This window comes from Lytechinus variegatus, chromosome 5 (genome assembly GCF_018143015.1).
Source record: "Lytechinus variegatus isolate NC3 chromosome 5, Lvar_3.0, whole genome shotgun sequence".
Taxonomy (NCBI): domain Eukaryota; kingdom Metazoa; phylum Echinodermata; class Echinoidea; order Temnopleuroida; family Toxopneustidae; genus Lytechinus; species Lytechinus variegatus.
The window spans coordinates 14,006,189-14,026,237 of NC_054744.1; the positions used below are offsets into that span (position 1 = coordinate 14,006,189).

At 35.9% G+C, this 20,049-nt stretch overlaps 1 protein-coding gene across 1 annotated transcript; it reads left to right on the top strand.

Moving 5' to 3' along the window:
* Positions 1-6,633: 6,633 nt before the first annotated feature.
* On the top strand, positions 6,634-12,056 carry LOC121414895 (neurotrypsin-like). Its single transcript, XM_041607944.1, has 5 exons — positions 6,634-6,745; positions 7,957-8,142; positions 9,251-9,574; positions 10,488-10,808; positions 11,587-12,056. The coding sequence occupies exons 1-5, from the start codon at positions 6,634-6,636 to the stop codon at positions 11,952-11,954; spliced, it is 1,311 nt and encodes a 436-aa protein (XP_041463878.1). The 3' UTR covers positions 11,955-12,056.
* The last annotated feature ends 7,993 nt before the right edge of the window (positions 12,057-20,049 follow it).

A 20,049-nucleotide genomic window follows, 5' to 3' on the forward strand; every position in this document is an offset into this window, starting at 1 on the left:
TACCTAAATTACAGAAAATGGTCAAGACATAACAAAGTTCTGGTCATTTGAAATAAGGCTTGAATTTCAATAATTTCATAAAATGAAGAGGTTCTCCAGGCTTGCTTTCAAACTTACTCAACACTCCGTTTTTGTTGACGATTAGTCATGCATTAAATCTTTTGTTCACCATGCGAAAGCTTCTGTGGGAAACCGGTGAAAACACATTTATCTCATGAAATTATGGAAATACAAGCCTTATTTCAAATGACCAGAACTTTTTTATTTCTTGACCATTTTCTGTAATTGAGGTACTAAATTAAGGAGTAGATATCGAACTTTTCAGAAATGTGGTTTTCTTTTTGAAACCCAGATACCCCTCGCCAAATGAGTTTTTGGTATCCTTTATTCAAATTGTTTTTGCTCACTCATGCGTGAATAAGAAATAAACTAAGTAATATCAGATGAAAGAGGAGATTCTAAGCTTTAAATTGGTAGGTCATTTATCTATTCTATTTATGATTAAGTTATGATAAATGATCGCTAAATCTCGGTTTCGTTTATTCTGGGACGCACTGTATAACACAGAAACGCATTATGTGGACAGCGTATGAATATCGCTTGAAAAATACCCGGCATTTGATAAAATTCCATGCTTACTTTGCTCAAAGATTTGAAAGCAATTACACATTTTCTTCCGGCTGGCCATTTGGCACATATTTTTTTCTTCAATCACTTCGGTGGTAATTTTATTGCATTCGGTTTTAGTTACGTGTATTTTGACATTGTTACCAGAACTGAAATTTATCTTAAATTAGCCCCAAAACTTTTATATCTTATGTAAAGAAATAATTTAACGCAGCTTATACTTTAAAGAAAATGATTTTTTTCCCTTATTAATTCATATCTGCTTTCATTTGCCCCTATGCTGTTTACTGTGCCAGATTAAGCGGCCCTATTTTCATTAAGTCGAAATTACCGGGAACGAAACATACCCCCCTCACCTTCGGCCTGCCAAATGAAAAAAAAAAGACAAAAACAAAATGAGTGTAAATATAATTTTCCGAGAACTGGAACGTAATATTGTTCATAGATCTATATGGCATAGTTAAATTAGAATAAAAGGAGTGATAAAATTAGAACACTATGGACAAAATCAAGCACGGCAAATAAGATCAGAGGTTAGTGGAAGAAGTAATCTGAAAAAGTTTTTTTTTAATTTAGAGTTTTGTGTATGAGCAGGGGATACTTCATGGCGTACCCGGAGAATCTTGTCAGGATTTCCAAGGGGTGTAACTTAATTTCCTCATCATTATCTTATTCAAATTGGTGTTTTTTTTTTACTAGAAAACAGTTTGTTGATAAGATAATATATTTGTCTGGGGGTTGTTGGAGTTGAGGCAGGTGCTCTTTAATCTAATTGGTAACAGATTATCTGCGCTAATAACTTTCCGTTCTAATATTGTCAAACTCTTTGCTAGCTCATCTCTGTAAAAACAAATAGTTCCCCATCAACTTTAATTAGTTCATAGCGTGTTGTATAATGTAAATCTTCTTATCGAACATGATAAAGATGTAAAAATCATTATCTTTTAAAAATAAAGTTACTCATACACCGTTCTTTCAGTCATGTCATTCGTCTTTGTTTATTGTTTGTGTGCGCGCAAGGGGGTCGATTCCACATACCAGTAGAGTCAGGATGAATTCGTTTACCCTAATGATTCAAAACACCATTTAGTTGTGATGGCGTCATCTGGACGGAATGAACTCCTTTCGAGTTCAAAACTTTCAATGGTGTTTCTCATCCTTACCTCATTTCCAAGCTTCATACAATGCCGTAAGTCTCAGATGATATATCCTTAGTGTGTAAATTATATTTTCAATCAATTGCAAATTTCTGTTGCATGCATTTTTATATTCTAAAGATCATCTTTTGCTGTAGCAAATCAGTTTACGTTCCTGTATCAGGAATCAAATCTGCAATCGATTGCAAATATTGTGATTGAATTTAAGACTTGAAATTATCTTATGATTGCAATATCTTGCAACGCCTTATTGGCTTGAGTCTAATATGTATATACATATTATAATAGGCTATCTATATATGTGTATATTATACATTACAACATGTTTACGTTTTTTACTCACTTTATTCATATTACTTTCAGCCGAATATTGCAGCTAAAATGCGCTGCAAAATTATTTTGATATAACAAGCTTATGAATTTCCTCGAAATAGCTCGATCTTAATGCCAGGTCATCCATTGACCAGCAACCTCTTTTATTTTCAATTTTCAATAGAAAAAGTTTGTAAGGTATTAAATAAATAGCAGGTTTTATTTTCCTTTCTCAAAATCCCACATCAAATAGTGCTTTGTTGTAATCTAATGTGATACATAGGCGGATCCAGGGGGGGTCGAGGGGTCCGCCCCCCCCCCCTATTGGCGGAACAAAAAAGGGTGAAAAGGAAAGAGAGAAAAGGGGGAAAGGGAAAAAAGAGGGAAAAGAGAGGAGAAAAAGAAGAGGAGTGAATAAAATAAGATGAGGGGAAGACTTGGAAAAAATAAAAAGAATCTTCCATGTCACTATATAAAATTTTCGCTCGCGCTTCGCGGTCGCATTGCCTGTTAGGTGATTTTCATATCTTGTCAATAGTCAAAATTTCATCTCGGAAATCAAACTTTCATTATTTTGTGTGATCTACAAATTGATTTTGAAAAAGTGCTCTGTAAAAAGTGTTAGTGTTATGATCTGAATGTTAACACTTTCTGCTCGTAAAATTTTGATTTATGCAGGTACCTATTATTTTCATGTATTCCACTAAGTTTTGAAAATATCGCTTTTCAGGTCAGATTTTCAAAACGTATCAGCTAGCGCTGCACGCTCGCAATTTGACTGGCGAGTTATGTATGTCTCAATATTGATTATTCAACAAACTACTTAAAATCCCCTTTTCATGACAGTTTATCAAAGATGTTGGCTCGAGATTCGCATTCAGTGGTTGAAATATATTAACTGATGCATCCTATTTATAATTAAAAAAAGTGCTTGAAATGTCCAGTTTTCAGGCCATAATATCATCAGATTTTGCGCCTCATTAGGCATTAATGAATAAGATATAAATTTAAGAATCAAATTGTCCCTTTTGTTTCATCTCGCTCTTAGCAATAGGAATAGGAAGATAGTTATCATTTTCATATGCATGTCCTAAGGCCTAAGGATGTCCCTGTCCTATGTTAAAACTCAAAGTAATAATAATATGCGATCCATATCCATTTCACAATATCCTACAAAGTGCTTGAAATATAGAGCTTAGATTGACTTTTTTTCAGATCGGAATATCAAACAGTTTAACGATGTATTTAGAATGCCTAGATTCTAGGTCTAAATATGAAACATGGGTGCATGTTTATTCAGATACTCATCTTGTTCTCTATTTAAATGATTTTCCAGTTTCAGATCACAATATCAAAAAATTTCTGCTCACACTGTGTGCTAGCATTATTAATGTATGAAGATCCCCTATATTACTCATTCTTTTCATGATTTACAAAACATGAATAGAGTGTCCCGTTTTTAGGTCTAAATTTCTTTTTTTTTCAACTCGGGCTTCGCGCTTGCATTATTTGATTGTTGAAATATGTAACGTCTTCATCGCTAAGTGCATGCAGTCCATAACAGGTACCTTTTCGATCAGTTCAAAACGTACATGAAATTTTCTGCTAGCGCTCTGCGCTCGCATTATTAATGTAATTAATTATATTAATCCTTTACATGATTTACAAAACTTGAATAGAGCGTCTCGTTCAGTAGGTCTAAATTTTCCTATCGCGCTCCGCGCTCGTATAAATTATTCAGTTATATACCTATTCTGTCACAAAAAGTGCTTAGAATTTCCATTCCTTAGGTAAAAATGTCAAAAACAATTTAGCTCGCATTATTTGATTTTTAAAATATGTTACTTCTACATGGCTAACTGCAAGCAGTCTTTAACAGTACCCTTTTCCATCAGTTCATTTCTGCTCGCGCTTCACGTTCGTAATACTTATTCATTTGCATACACATCTTTTTCAGGATAACACACACTGCCTAGAATGTTCAAAATTTCAGGGAAAAAATACATTATGTTTAAAAAATTAACTCGCGCTTCGCGCTCGCATTATATAAATAAGGATTATGATATAATATATTTATGTTTACTCATAAGAATAAAGCTAAGAATTGATTATTAGTAATACCACTTAAAAAAAATCATCTTGGAGCGGCTGATCGGGGAAATATGGCTAAATATAATTCCGCGCCCCCCCCCCTATATTGGCGAAGGCTGGATCCGCCCCTGTGATGGTTTGACTTTACATGGCAGAAAATATTGGAAATCTTATATTAAAATTACGGTTGAAGGATAATGGCTAGGCTCTTTGAGGACATAACTTTGAAATTATTGGACACTAGGTAAGAAGTTAATAATTCCGTTGTGATAAAAGAGTGAAACTTGAGTGTAAATTATTTAGTGGCAATGATGGATGTCTACAATAAACTTTCGTTTAGAGTTCGATTGCTACAGTTCGGCAAATCCCCCCCCCCCAAAAAAAAAAAAGAAGATCAAACCCAAGAGTGAATGCTGCCGAACAATGTTTAGATAGAGAGGATGGCGAGAATTAAATGACCTTCCTTATAAAATCAAATCAAATAATAGCCTATATACTTTTTACAAAATCTGAATAAGAAAATTCAGTTTTGCCCTGATCTGTAAAGAATGGTGTGACATGGCGGCTTTGGGGTGCAGGGATGGGTGGAGGGCAGGTTTCGGGACGGGTGAGGGTGTCTTACCAAATATATATAAAATATTAATTGTTGTTTTCGGGGTTTTTTTTAAATACTTTACTTGGATTTGGAATTCTATTTTTGTCATATACAGTAACTTTTGCTGAGTACTGTATGCTCTGGACCCCAGGGAAAAACCGCTTTGTTATATTAAAAAAGCTGAGTAGATTGCTCCTGCCATTTCACTATACTTTTATTATGTACATACATTTACCTTGTATTGTTTTTTAACATAGTGGTATGGAAATAAATACCAATCCCAAAGGAGTATAGGGAACGCAAAAACCTAAATATCCCTTTTAGGCATATCTCAGACTTTTTTGTGATGACTCTTCGGGCCTACTTCGAAAAGTGCTTCTCGATTGAGGTTTTGTTCAAACATGCCTACTGAATACTCAAAGAATAAATTTGAAGTTTAAAGTTATTGAGTAAAGCAAACAACTTTAAAATTTTGGAAAAATTCGGCTCTCTGGCTAGGGAGTAGTGATAAAATTTGTTTGTGTGAGAAGAAATTTAAAAACTTATTGCAGTTCTTTGCTTTTATTCAAAGGAAGGCGAGAATAGCAGAAAAGGGGAGATTACTAATAATCAAATGAAATAATTGTTATTGCTGTCTTATATTAGTAGATTACGTTTTATACGTCTATTATGAAATTTATAAAACTAATAAAATTCCGAAGATGTGTCAAAGGAAATGATTTTATGAAAATCAACATTAACTCGTCATACCCTTTCCCTAAAACATGAGGTATATTACATACCACCCTCCTCCCTGAAATTAAAATTATATCGATCGTTATCATCCAAGCAAAGGTTCAAGTATTCTACTTTGAATGTCATTGGAATGTAACAATCCAGAAGTGATTCAATATGATGAAATCTATCTCAATCTTGATCGTGGTGATGCAGTGCTTGTAAAACAAGGTCACATGCACAAATTTATCCCGACCACTATGGGAAATAACGTCTAAAAGTATTTAAGGATATATTCAGTTGATTGATTAATAACTATAAACATCAAAACAGCTAACAAACTATCTTCTTTTTTGTTCTTGAAAAGCATGTGAGTGTGTGTGTATATGAGTAATAGTCTACGTGCCCCATTCCCCCTTCGAAAAGTGAGGGGGTAAAATTCGCCAATCGCAGCCCCCCCCCCCCCTATTTACGGCAGTGGCAACATCTAATGTATAGAACTCAAATTGAACTCGGACTAGGGAAGGTCTGGTTCAATTTCAACTCTATTATGGGAAATTTTATATCTAGTTTTCTAAATACATTTGAACAATTTATCTGGATTATTCGCGTCCGCCCCCCCCCCCAACTCCACTGCACTGCTTAACATGATCACAGATTTTATAAATGAACCCACTGATTGCGGGGGACAATAATACGTGTTTCATTACTCTAAATAAACTTACTTCTTATAGATATGACAACAGAATATGATAAAGGTATCTCTTTTGACATGTTTGAAGTAATACAATGTTCTCAGCGGGAGTAAAATGGGGAAGCACATGTTTTGTTTTGCTCTTTAATTCCAAGTGAAGCTAGGTGACATGGAAAGAATCATTATCTGTGTGCATTGTGCATGCAACAGAATGTGTCCATTGTGTGTAAGGGTGCGGGCGTGAGTGTGTGGGAGCAGATATGGGTGTAAGTGTAAGTGTGTGTTTGTTAAGAGAGAACATGGAGAAAGGAAGGGATGAAAGTTTGCATGTGGGCTGTTAAATTGTACGAAGCACTATCAGGGGCCGCGGAAGCGGGGGGGGGGGCTGGGGGTTCAGCCCATCCCCCCACTTTTTTTCCGAAACCGTGTACAAAAACGTAAATATGACCATTATGATTGTGATTTTCTGCATGGTCAGCACCCCAACTTTTGGCTCACCTCCACCCCTTGAAAACCGTTCCGCAGCCCCACTGCACTATAACGGTAGTGACAAAGGTAGGGGCATTAACATGACTAATAGAAGATGTTTGAATGTCATAATAGACAAAGAGATAAATGCATCGTGGGGGTTCTTGACTTTATTTGATTATCATTTCAGAAGAACATTTTTGATATAAAAAAGGAGCAAAATTGAAAATGTTTACGGTGACGTTAATTGTAGTGGTGTTGGTGTGGTGTTCGAGGCAATATTTGGCTTGGACATATTTTCTTGGGCAATATCTGGTTTGATTTCGTTGATTGTGGTGGTGGTGATGACAATGTTGATGACGATGATGAATAAGATGATGATTATCAAGATAACCATGATTTTTTTCTCAGAAGTTACCGAGCGATTAATAGATATCTTTTTAGTTGGCTTGGACATATTTTCTTGGGCAATATCTGGTTTGATTTCGTGTAAAAATCTAAAGTAGATATAAAAGTATCGATTCATCAGGTGGTTGTTACAATCTGAATTTTAATAAATTTGTTTGGATGGTCATCCACACATCCAGACCTATGATCATGGGTATCAGCATTTGTGAAGGAGGATTTCTAAGAAGATTTTCCAGGTAAACAGAAAGAGAATTTTCCAGGCAAGCAAAAGATTATTAGCTTTGATTTAAACAATGAATGCCTGTTTAACAGTTGTTTCGATAAATGGAACATTTTAGATTTAGGGTTTAAAATGGGGGAGCTGAATATGCAAAAAATCGCAGACTGTCATTTTTGCGTTTTAGAATGCGATTTTAGTGGTGCAAGGTAAAAATGGCAAAAGTAAAAATGGAAGAGATAATAACGGCGGAGGTAAAAATGGCATATGTAATAATTACATAGATAATATATTTTACATCTGCCATTTTAAGTTCTGCAATTTTTTTAACTTATAGCCATCATTACGTCTGCCATATTTATCTCTGCCAATTTTACCACTGCCATTTTTACACCGAACCATTTTAGCCCTCACCTCCCGGTTCCGCGGCTCCTGTTAAGGTAAAAAAAAATGCTTATCAATTCGCTTCGATATTGTAAACTACTATAAAAACGAAGTTTTAAATATTTCTAAGGAGACACTGCCCCACCCCCCCCCCTATTACGGTTACACAACCCCTTTATTCTAGCTTTTCTCCTTTTGTTGCTGATCTTTTACAATATTTTTGTTAATGTTTTATCTACTTCATCTTCTAATAAAATATTATACATCTTTTTTTTGCTTGTGAATATAGAGTTGTACGGAGATGTTCGCCTTGTTGATGGATACACCTCATCTGGTCGGGTTGAGATCTATTTAAACGGTCAGTGGGGTACAGTCTGTGATGACGACTGGGATGACTATGATGCACTGGTAGTTTGTCGACAGCTTGGATATTCAGGATCTGCTTTAGCAACGACCTATGCTTACTTCGGCCAAGGTACTGGCCCAATACAGCTTGACGATGTTTCCTGCGCCGGATATGAGTCTTCCTTGATTGATTGCAGTCATCGTGGTGTGGGATTCCATAACTGCTTCCATTATGAAGACGCAGGGGTTTATTGCTTGAACAGTAATTATTGAAAAAACTTTGTACCTTTTTATAAAGAGGAACTTTACGTCGTACGTTTCAGTACGATCTTATACAGTACGATAGTTTAAGGCATTGATGTTATTGGTTGTGACTCTAAGTATTTTTGATAGTGGGAAAGACGACCAAAATGTGATGAAGTGGCGTCAATCATTTGCTCAAATGGGTTTGCTTCTCTTTACATCATTCCGGCGCCAAAAGACGGAAAGTAGGCCAATGTTAAATCAGCATTGCTGAATTTGCTATCCTCACATTTTATACATTATAATTTGCCATTCATTTTTGACTTGTCACGGATAATTTGCTTTAATCGCGTTTATTTAGGTGCAACAGACTTTATCGAAATTAGTACACATATGTTCATACTATACATATTCCAGATAATCTTGATAATTATGTATCTCCATTAAAAGAGACTACTTGATTCATCAACCGGGAAGCAACATTCTCTTTGGCATGTACATGATATAGTAATTGTTTTGAACAGTAATGAAATAAGTAGACAGAACGTTACGTAAGGGGAAATTTATAAGTATTTTTATTATCGTTATTAGTGATATTGGTATTATTAGTCCTATTAATTAATCAATTTATTTATTTCTTTATTGATTTATTGATTCATATGTGATGGGAGGGGTAGGCCCTAGGCCTACAACTTTGTTTTAATGAAGGTCATGACTACTCCCCATGCAATGATTACAAGACGTCTTTACAGCCAGTTATTTCATTCATTACACTTTTGCAAAAGGCAAAGAACATTAGCTGAACAGATTAATTGCAGTTAATTTGTGATTCAAATCGGTTATTCTTTATCGTAGTGTTAAAATAACTTATCAAATAAATAAAAGTTGACAATCGCATGTAAATAGGCTGAAGGCCAAACCTAGGTGGTTCCTTACTGGCTCTGAGACAGAAACAGGCTGAAAATCTTATATCTTACTTTCTATTTCCTTTGTAGCTGGATTAGAAGGCGATATTCGCCTTGTAGGTGGATGGGCGTCCAACCAAGGTCGTGTTGAGATCTATCACCTTGGTCAGTGGGGTACTGTCTGTGATGACAGTTGGGACGACTATGATGCGAGGGTTGTTTGTCGACAGCTAGGATACACGGGCAGTGCCGAAACCAGGAGTCTTGTTACATATGGAGAAGGATCTGGGCCAATCCATCTTGATGGTGTCAGATGCTTTGGAACTGAATCCAGATTGGCTGATTGCAATCATAATGGTTGGGGTATCCATGATTGCTTACATTATGAAGATGCTGCCGTTTATTGCTTTGACGGTAATTGTAAAAAAAAAAAAATCTACTTACGTATGAAAGAAAAGAGGGACACCGTAAAAGCTGTCGAAACGAACAGTGGTTCAGTTGGTTGAAAGAATGAGATTGTATTTTATACTATTATATCCTCGATTTGGCTTTGTTTTGTGTATGTCTTATTGGTGGCGATTTTCGGCAAGGGTACGTACAATATAATCTCAATCTAGGGATCCGGTACTAATTTCTTGTATTCGTAATCATCTTATTTTCAAAACATCGTTACCAGTATCAATTTGAACACTTTATTACTGCATACTATGCCTATAAAATCTTCAACACAAAACATATTTATTGCTCTGTATTGTATAAACTTTATTAGCTAGATTGTTCTTACTATTTTTTCATTCTTCTTATGATATATAATTGCATTGATTTAATTATATTTAATGATATATTGATTGTATTGATTTGACTTGACATGTATGTTAATTTATATTTAAATTAATTTCAAATATGTATTTTTTTCCAATATTGAATTTTGTTCATGCTATTGTTTATTCAAATTGAATCAATCTATCTTGTACTTATTTGTATCATTTTTGAAGAATGAAAATAAATTTGAATTGAATTGAATGTGAATAAGAAAGGAGGACACACAAAGTATCAATGAACATTGGCTTGGAAATATTTTGTAGGTTCCAATTCATCCATGTTCCTGTTGCTATTATAATATACATAATTCTATAAACACATCAGTATAGTTCCCCCTCCCCTCAAAAAAAAATGCTCCCATCGAAAATTCCAGTGCATAGGATAAAGCTGGAATTTTAAGAGGCGGATTCTCGAAAATTAGTGACGTCCATCAGGTTCATGATTTAAAGTCTCATATTTTGTCATCTTTATAATTTGGGATTTTTCCTCTCTCTCGTGATGTAAGATCTGAGAGCACAAATCCGCCTGGTTGATGGGTCCACCCCGAATGAAGGTCGAGTTGAGATCTACTACAGCGGACAGTGGGGCACAGTCTGTGATGACGGCTGGGATGACAATGATGCGCAGATAGTTTGTCGACAACTTGGATATTCAGGCTCTGCTGTGGCCAGGGGTGAAGCTTACTACGGTCAAGGATCGGGGCCAATACTCCTTGATGATGTAAGCTGTTCAGGATATGAAAGCAGGTTGATTGATTGCAGTAATAGCGGATGGGGAATCAATAACTGTGGACATTCTGAAGACGCTGGAGTAGAATGCTCTGACGGTAAATTGAATTAAAACTTGTACCTTTTGATCAAGATGCAGGAAACGTTATAAATTTCTATGTACATTATTCCTATGAATACTGTACGGGAGACGGGAGAACAGGGATACCTATTCTCCATATTCATGATATTCCTTTAGTTGAAAATGTCTTTCTTATTGTTACGTTCTCATTTCTTCTGCTGTGTACGTGGCTATTTTGGTTGGGTGCGGTTGTACTTTTATACACTTGTAAGATTGTGAGGGTGGATGGGAGGGTGTGTGGGTGAGGGTGCACTTACCTATATAACAAAGTTTGTTAAATGAAAATTTTATTGCCGTTAAGGGACCCAGAACGTATTCGTTGTATTTCATTATCATATTTGCCTCAACGTAACCAATTGAACGCCTTAAAAAACACACACACATACGAGCACATCATGTATGTTTCCTACATCGTATAATGATCAATAAATTTCCTCAGCCACCATTGGTAATGAAATAATAAGATACATGGGAACGAATCAGTCAGTATTAATGTTGTTATGAATACTAAACTCCGGGACTAAATTGTAGATTTCCGTGAATACCTACCAGTTTTTTCCGGGCTATTTGCAGTTTGTCTATCATGAAAGGACACTTCTCAATTTCAATACGAGACACAAATATAATATGCATTCATTAAGATCAATATCATTAAAAAGATTTGATTTTTATGTCTTTTGAAAAGATATCTAGCCGTTATAAATGTCAGAGCCATAGTTTTTGCATTTTTGTGCTTATCTCTCTTTATATATAAGATGGAACGGTACAAATTCGGCTTGTGGATGGTGCTTCTTCAAATGAGGGAAGGGTTGAGGTATTTTACTTCGGCCAGTGGGGGACAATCTGTGATGACGGTTGGAGTAGCGCTGATGCGCAGGTTGTTTGTCGACAGCTTGGATACTCAGGTGATGCTTTCGCCAGGAGTGCTGCTTACTACGGACAAGGGTCAGGTCCAATACTCCTAGATGAAGTTAGTTGTTTGGGATCTGAATCGACACTGAGTGAATGTGGCCATCTCGGTTGGGGTACCAACGATTGCCAACATTCTGAAGATGCAGGAGTGTCTTGCGATTGGCTTGATTGGGGTAAGTTGAAATTACCAAACTTCACTCTCTGTAACTGAAGTGACAATCCGTTTCATAGACTCGATGGAAACTGTCCGTCGAATTTCTCCATACCATTTAAGAGAGGAGTATAAGCAATTGGTCTTGAACGGATGTACTCTCAAAACATATACCCTTTACTCTTCAACTGATTGTGAGTATAGTACTTTCAATGCTCCATTCTAATCAGTAACCTATAATGTGCATTGTAATTTGGCGAATGAAACTATCTGTATTTGAATTTTAGTATCTCCGAAGAGGTCAGTTAATAAAGTTTTCGTTCCTTTTGTGCTTTGATGGATTTTGCCCAATTTCGTTATTCCACACTGACCTGCAGGTGGCAGCTACGTCTCCAACGCGTTCGGCTTACTATGTTGTTTGGATGAGCGTGGGATCCATAGGTGCATTCTTGACCTTGATGGCTGTAATTGCAGCGATATGCTACGCTTGCAGTAAATCTACACACACTGTGGGACCAGCAAGGAATGACATCCCCATGGCGGCTACGGCTAATGATCCCTCGGTCACGGTGTCTCCATAATAGCTCGATGGTGTATCCAACTCCTGCGCCCAACTTGTCAACACCTGTTTACACCGTAAGTGCAAACATTTTAGGCAACATGGCTTCTGCATCGATGGAGCCACCCCCTGTGGTATATAATCCACCTCCTCTCTATTAGCCAACTCGTGACTTTAAACACCATTCGTGAATCTCAAACATTACAATCTTCTCAAGAACCCATCTTCCGATACGCAGTAACCTTTTTGTAAGTATACTTGCAATTGTCAAATAATTTCAAAATAACCGATACAAAGTATGAACACCCCCCTCCTCTCCCAATTAAAAATACCACCTCGAATCACCCTATTATTTTATCTAGGGCAATCGCAAGATTTGAAGACAATTCATGGTGACACTCGATTCACCGTATGGAGAGACCGGATTAAAATCCTGAGCAATTATCTCTTCTTAACCAAGAATGTGGAATCCGCCAAAAGAATTACTCACATGCACTATTTTTTCGATTTGTTTTTTAATTTGAACTTATTTTACATATTTCATGAGTGAACATAATACAATAAATATATATCAAAAGATTCAACATGATATATAAACCAGACATCGCATCATTAATCTTAATTAATTCAGCAATTAGAAATCAAAGACAATTTAAAATATGGTAAAATACGAGGGAACTTCCATAAAAAGCAACGCTGGTTCACTTAGCAGGATCCAAATTAGATTTTGATTAGAGTCATCCTCAGAACGCCTTTCACATTTCAAAGAAAAACTGCTTCCGTGTTTTCATCGCAAAGATTCGTACTAATTTACACACCCGAGTGTCAAATGTGTGATTTTCCTTCAAGATCTTCATGATCCGATCAAGGTAACGCAGTTTCCATATCCTTAAGGTACGACGCTGAACCTATAGCATCAACCTAAATATAAGAATAAATAACCCCTTCTCCGAAATGAAGATACAAACTTTGAGACTATATCAGTTTGAAAATTCAGTATTCATTGAAGATTATTTTCGTAATCTCATGATAAAATGGGGAGAATTTATGTTCAATGCATCCTTTACACATGTCAAGGTCCCTGATATAAACAAATCGTAAATGATTAAACAAAAAACAGAATCATACATTAGTGTTGAAAAATTAAATGTAAACAAAGAAATGGCTTAGCCAATAGTAGCATATTACGAGCTTAGAAAACGAGAAGTAGACAATGCAGTCAGTATATGTCAAATGGTGAAGTAAATTTTGTTAAATAATACCAAACTTTTAACCATTGAGCAATATTTGATTAACAATCGTTCGCTCGATTATATAATTCAGAGAATTTCAATTTAAAATATTACAAAATATACTATACACAAAAAATATTTATATTTATTTGAAATGACAACAGATGATTTATGTTCATTCTGCAGTAAAGAAGAAGAAACATATGATCATATATTCTTTTCATGTGATAAAATAAAAACTATATGGAAAGAATGTGGGAACATGCTTCAACTCCCTATCATTACAAATATAGATAAAAAAAAAGGTGTACACGTAGGCGTGGAAGGGTCAACTAAAGGAGAGGCTCAATTATTAAATCACATAATAATCCTCATAAAGTATATGATTTTAAAAAATAGTAGAAACACAAAAGATCCACCGACCCTTAACCATATTAAGGAAAAAATACAAGAAGATAGACTTGAAGACAGAAAACTAGCTGAACAGAGAGGTCTATTAACAAACTATTTCAGAAAATGGGACAAGTTTATTTTCTAGGGATGCTGAGGCTAAGAAAGTTCAAACATACAGTTAGACTGAAATGGAGGGTAGGGTTGAGGGAGGGAAGCAGGTCGCGCTTCCTGGGCTTGGATGGGATGTGGGGGGGGCAGTTGGGATGGGAGGGCTTTACTTTGTTTACTCATTCAGTTCAATTGCGTCACTATAGATTATTTGGTTATAACTATTTTGTTCCTGATGACTAGAATGATAATTTTTATATTCTGTTTTTTTGTGTACAATTCTTTTTGTATTGTGAATAATTGTTTATTTGACTATGTGAACAATGTTTTGGTGATATACTATTTTATGTATGATTTTGAACTGAATGTTTTAATAAATACTACTTCAAAACAAAAAAATAATTCATCAATGTCTCAAGAATCTTATCTCTAGACTTAATTTAAGCAAAATATGGTCCAAAAGTATAATTCTAAAAAAAAAATTGATTATTACAGGTAGCTAATCTCCCTCCCTATGAGGTACAATATGAATATTTCGAAAAATGTGTCTGTACAATTGCCGCCAGAACTAAAAAGGAGTTACGTTAAAAGAAAGAGATGAAACTAAGATTTTTTTTACCGAACAAGACTGATAAATATAGAGCGTATGATTATGAAATTACTATGAAGTTAACAAAGTAACATGGTAATGAATGTGAATTACTGTATGAAATTCTCAAAGTAGGACTGAAATTATGTACTCATACTTCTAACTTAGTGTGACTTTATCTGATTTTTTGTTCAATTTCATTCTATTTCATAAACTATAAATTTTGTATTCGCCTATGTACTAATTGTCTTAGACACGTTTTCGTATGTTAGTATTGTTCCTGCTGTTTTTTTTTTTTTTTTTTTGGCTTTTGCTGATGTGAATTTTGTTGCAATACACAGAAGAACGTACTGAGCAGAAAACGAATATTACACTGATTTCATTTTGAATAACATAAATATGTCAAAAATGTCATCACTATTATCCTGATGTGTAAAACAAATATGAATTCTGCGGGATACATTTGAGAAAAGCACTATCATGAATGACCACCGTTCTGAGTCCTAATGAAGCTCGCTCGCAAGTTCGTATTTTATTAAATGGTAATCGGTCAGCTCTAAAGTTCTACTAACGCAAGAGCAACGTGATTTCTGCACTTAAAAAAGCCCTGAAAGTTTGCTGTGTTTCTTTCAAGAAGAGAAAATGTATATCTTAAATCATACTTCAAATCTGTAAATTCAAAATGAAAAGTGTTTCAGAGTTGACTTAGCACAAAGATTGTTGTTCCCGAGGTATTTGTAATATGCACCTGATAAGTTAATGTTGGATCTAACCAACCTTCATCAAGCTCTATTTAGGCAGACTAAAATGCCCAAATCCAGGTATTCTGAGTTTTTCATGATGATTTACATTAAGATTAGGTAATATGATTTGCAAAAATGATGTAAGAATTCAAAATTATACAAGAAGAAGAACGCAAATGAGAAGAAAATCAAGAGCAAAAAAGGAAGAAGATAAATGGTGAAAAATGATGCTATGATGACAAAACAGATATATTGTGTGTGTGGGTGTGTTTGAGTGTGTAAAATCAGTCGTACAAACGTGTTTACGGCTTTTTAACACTGTTAAAACAAAACTAGAATACGTCGCATTAAAACTGTCGAAATGATCGTTTACCCTTATTGCATATTTTTACACCATTTTGATGCTCTCTTAACGATTTTATTGAGACGAGTCACTCCTGACATTCCTGTACGTTTGTTGATACCCATAGTATTTATTCTATTGTATCTGTTAGTAGCAATCATGTGTTTATGTTGCTATGTATAGAACAATGGAGATCGTTTTTCACTTTTGGTTCTTGATCTGTGTGGAATAAAGCTTATAAATTCCTTTGTAAAACACCTGTGGTTATAGTATTTTCAATTCCGATTTAAACTGAGTATTATAACGTTATTAAATAGTTTACATGATTATATAGCGAAATCTGGGCGGTAGAGAATCTACTGATAATCAGACCTAGTTTAATGCTATAACTTCAAGATGTAGACTGTTGGTGTAAATATGCAAATCAAATTAAGAGAAAAAAAATCAAAGAAAGTAAAGATGAAACCCCATCCACGTGGCAAGTAAGGTGGAAATGCTGTTGGGCATGGGCGGTCATCCCTGGGACTAGGGAGGGGGGGGGAATCTTAATACAGCAGCCTATGGTAGAGGGTTGTCTTCGTTGTCAAGAAGGGATTAAGCGTCTCACAAAATTGCCGTACACGTTATGGTAGTAGGTAGTTTTCGCATTCACTACGGGAAAACTATCTGCAACGCATGGAAATGCAATCAAAATCACAATGGAGAGCTAAGAGGCTTTTATCGAAAGTTGGTGGAGTGGGACAGCATATCATCCGAAGATTTGCACCGGACAAACAATTTCATATAATGTCGTTGTCCAGAGTCGGTAGATTCCGATACTGTCCCGCTGGTTACACTTCGTAATTCCGAAGCTTCGTAATTTCGAAGGTTCTTTATTCCGAAGGTTCGTAATTCCGAAACACGTAAATTGCCTATACCTCGATGTTCGTTAATCCGAAAACGAAAAAGGGTTCGTTAATCCGAACATTTGTGGCGTTATTCCGACGGTTCGTTATTCCGAAGGTTCGATAATCCGAAAACGAAATAAGGTTCGTTGTTCCGAAGGTTCGATAATCCGAAAACGAAATAAGGTTCGTTGTTCCGAAGGTTCGTTAATCCGAAAACGAAATAAGGTTCGTTGTTCCGAAGGTTCGTTAATCCGAAAACGAAATAAGGTTCGTTTTTTCCGAAGGTTCGTTAATCCGAAAACGTTTTCCGAAGGTTCGTTAATCCGAAAACGAAAAAAGGTTCGTTAATCCGAAAACAAAATAAGGTTCGTTAATCCGAAAAATGAAAACCGTGAAAGCAGAGGCAGAGGCAAGGGGAGGGGGCGGGGGACACTGTTGCCGTTCAATTGTTTTGAGGATGGGAAGGCAAGGGCGGCCGAACGAATTTTCGTTTGGGGGGTAAAGCCAAAAAATGAAACTCATACGTCAAAATGGACACTTTGGTGATATTTCCCCTTAAGATTATCATCTGCTTGAAGTCATTGTGTGTTTGATAGTGATTAAGTAGAGAAAAACCTTTTTTGAAGTGATTTCTTATTATGGCAAAACGTATGTTTAGGCTTTATTTTTTGGGAGAGTGTAATGACCGAGCGGCTTGGTAAAACAAATTCAAAGGTGAAGTTGTAAAACTTTTTTGGGGGGTCAATTATTCTTAAAATGGCATAATTGCGAGGTGTTGCGAGCGTGAATCACAAGCTAAAACTTTAGGGTATTTCAATAAAAAATGAAAATAAGTTTTTAAAAATCCGAGCAGATTTCTGCTGTCATTAAAAAGATGTGCATCTAACTAAAAAATTAACACGAGCGCAAAACGCAGCTTAAACATACTGACCAGAAAAGGAACCTGTTAAAGAAAGCATTCACCAATCGAATGAGAGTGCGAAGCGCAAGCTGAAAATTTGCAATATTCCAGCCTGAAAACTTAACTTGTATACTTTAAAAAGAATATTTTATTTTGAAAAAAAAACACGAAAAACGGCATATTTATTTTTGAAAAAGGAACTTTCCCATTTTGGAAAATATTCATTTCCCTGTTTTTTATATCATTTTTGGGTGCAAGTCCCCCCCCCCCCCCCCGAATCACGTGCTCAAACTTTTGGAAATTTCATGTAGGCCTAGAATGATAATGATATAGATAGTATTTACCCAGGGAAGCCACTTCAGTTCTGAAAACTGTTCTCCCAGCTATCATTTTTTTTTTACAAGAATGCTTAGAATGTCCAGTTTTCAGGTTGGAAAATCGGAAAATTTTGGCTCACGTTTCTTGCTCGCATCAAGTATTATTTATTGACAGTGGCGGACCGTGACCCCGAGGAGACAAAGCATTGGGGGGCACGGCATTGTTCACAAACAATGCAGTGCCCCCCCCCCCCCCAATGCTTTGTCTACTCCGGGTCACGGTACGCTACTGTTTATTGAGGAACTCATTCTATTCCTGGTTACAAAAAAAATGTCCAGTTTTCAGGTGGAATATCACAAATTTTAAGCTTGCGGTTCGCGCTCTCATTATTTAGTTCGTGAGACATATATTCTATTCATGAGTCACTAAATGCAGTCCTTAAAAAGATTACTTAGAAGCCTGTTGCATAAAACTTTTTACCTGAGAAAACTCTGGTAAAAACTGAAAACTAAGGTTAGTCTGATTTCCGCCATTGACTTTAGCACAGGGCAAAAACTCCGGTAAAAACAACCTGAGTTTTCTCAGGTAAAAGGTTTTATGCAACGGGCCCCAGGTCAGTATATAAACAAATTACAGCTCGCCCTCGAGATAATTCTGTAGAAAGATACACATCTTTCTCACGATTAAAAAAAACTGCTCAGAATGTTTAAGTTCACGTCTTGTTACATGAAATGTCTACAAGTTTGAGCTTGCGATTCGCGCTTTCAACATCTCACAAGGATCATTATTATAGTATTATTTTTATTACAAGCAGAAGCTGTTATTAAAAATGACATCATCTCCAATACAAATCCAGAGGTTACTCGCACGCGACCAACACACTTGATCCCCTGCATCTTTAAACCATTTGCTTAGGCAGCAATTGCTCAGATAAAATCGAAATTAGCCTATGCTTGATCAGGGCGCCTATTCTAATGAAATACGTGCTTTTGGCCACAACACATGCATGCATCATCGATCGTCATTGCATAATATCGTGTAATCTTGTAATGACAACACCGTTTTTGTTACCAAAATGAATAATTTTTCATTTTCGGAAATACGAACCTTATTTAATTTTCGGATTAACGAACCTTATTTCGTTTTCGGATTAACGAACCTTCGGAATTACGAACCTTATTTTGTTTTCGGATTAACGAACCTTCGGAATTACGAACCTTCGGAAATACGAACCTTCGGAATAACCGAACCTTCGGAATTACGAAGCTTCGGAATTACGAATGTATGCGGTCCCGCTCCACCAACTTTTGATCAAGGCCTCTCAGCTCTCCAGAGTGATTTGACTTGCATTTTCAAAGGAATTGGTGCGTTGTAGAGAGTTTCCCTGTAGTAAATGTGAAAAGTCCGGATTATCGAAATAAATGGAGTGAAAGTGAGATGAGATTTAAGTGGATGTATTTGTCATGTAAAGTGGGTGGGGGGCATGGCAGAAATAGATAAAGTATGAAAATACAGAGAAGTAAAGTTATAGACATTTTTGAACCATTTGGGACGCCAGCGCCACCTGTCCAATACTTTTGACGAGGCTTTAGCCCGATAGCTAGCTGGCTATCGCAGTGGTCATCATTATTCCATGTGATTGAAATCATCTTATTGTATTGCATTTTAATAGCTTGCTTATACTGATTTTGGGTTGAATTAGATCACACTTTTATGGAGTTCCAAATATACCCTTGTCTACCAAGAATTAACAAATTATTTTAATCCTGCAGAGAATAAGTTTAGGCATTTGAAATTTTCATGAGAGTTAAATAAGCAATCGTAAGTAAACATTCATGCTGTTTAATCTTGGTTGAAGTTCAGGTCTAATTATGATACCAACCATTATGTTTAGCCACCTGATTTCATCAAAAATCAAAGATTGTAGTGAAGATTGAAAGCTTGAAACCTAACCCGGGAGTAGGAGTGGGAATAATTGTCTATAGATTTCCATGAGCTTATAATCACGACATAGAATTAAGTCCAAACGAGTTTAATGAGGAGCTAAACGAGAAGAGAGCCCTTAAGGAGTTCATTATCCAC

Excerpts from the sequence above, each read along its gene's own strand:
- LOC121414895 (XM_041607944.1), top strand. The coding sequence starts at position 6,634 with ATGACCATTATGATTGTGATTTTCTGCATGGTCAGCACCCCAACTTTT. Across the intron at positions 6,746-7,956 it reads CTATAACGGTAGTGACAAAG|AGTTGTACGGAGATGTTCGC; the intron begins GTAGGGGCATTA and ends TTGTGAATATAG. Across the intron at positions 9,575-10,487 it reads TGCCGTTTATTGCTTTGACG|ATCTGAGAGCACAAATCCGC; the intron begins GTAATTGTAAAA and ends TCGTGATGTAAG.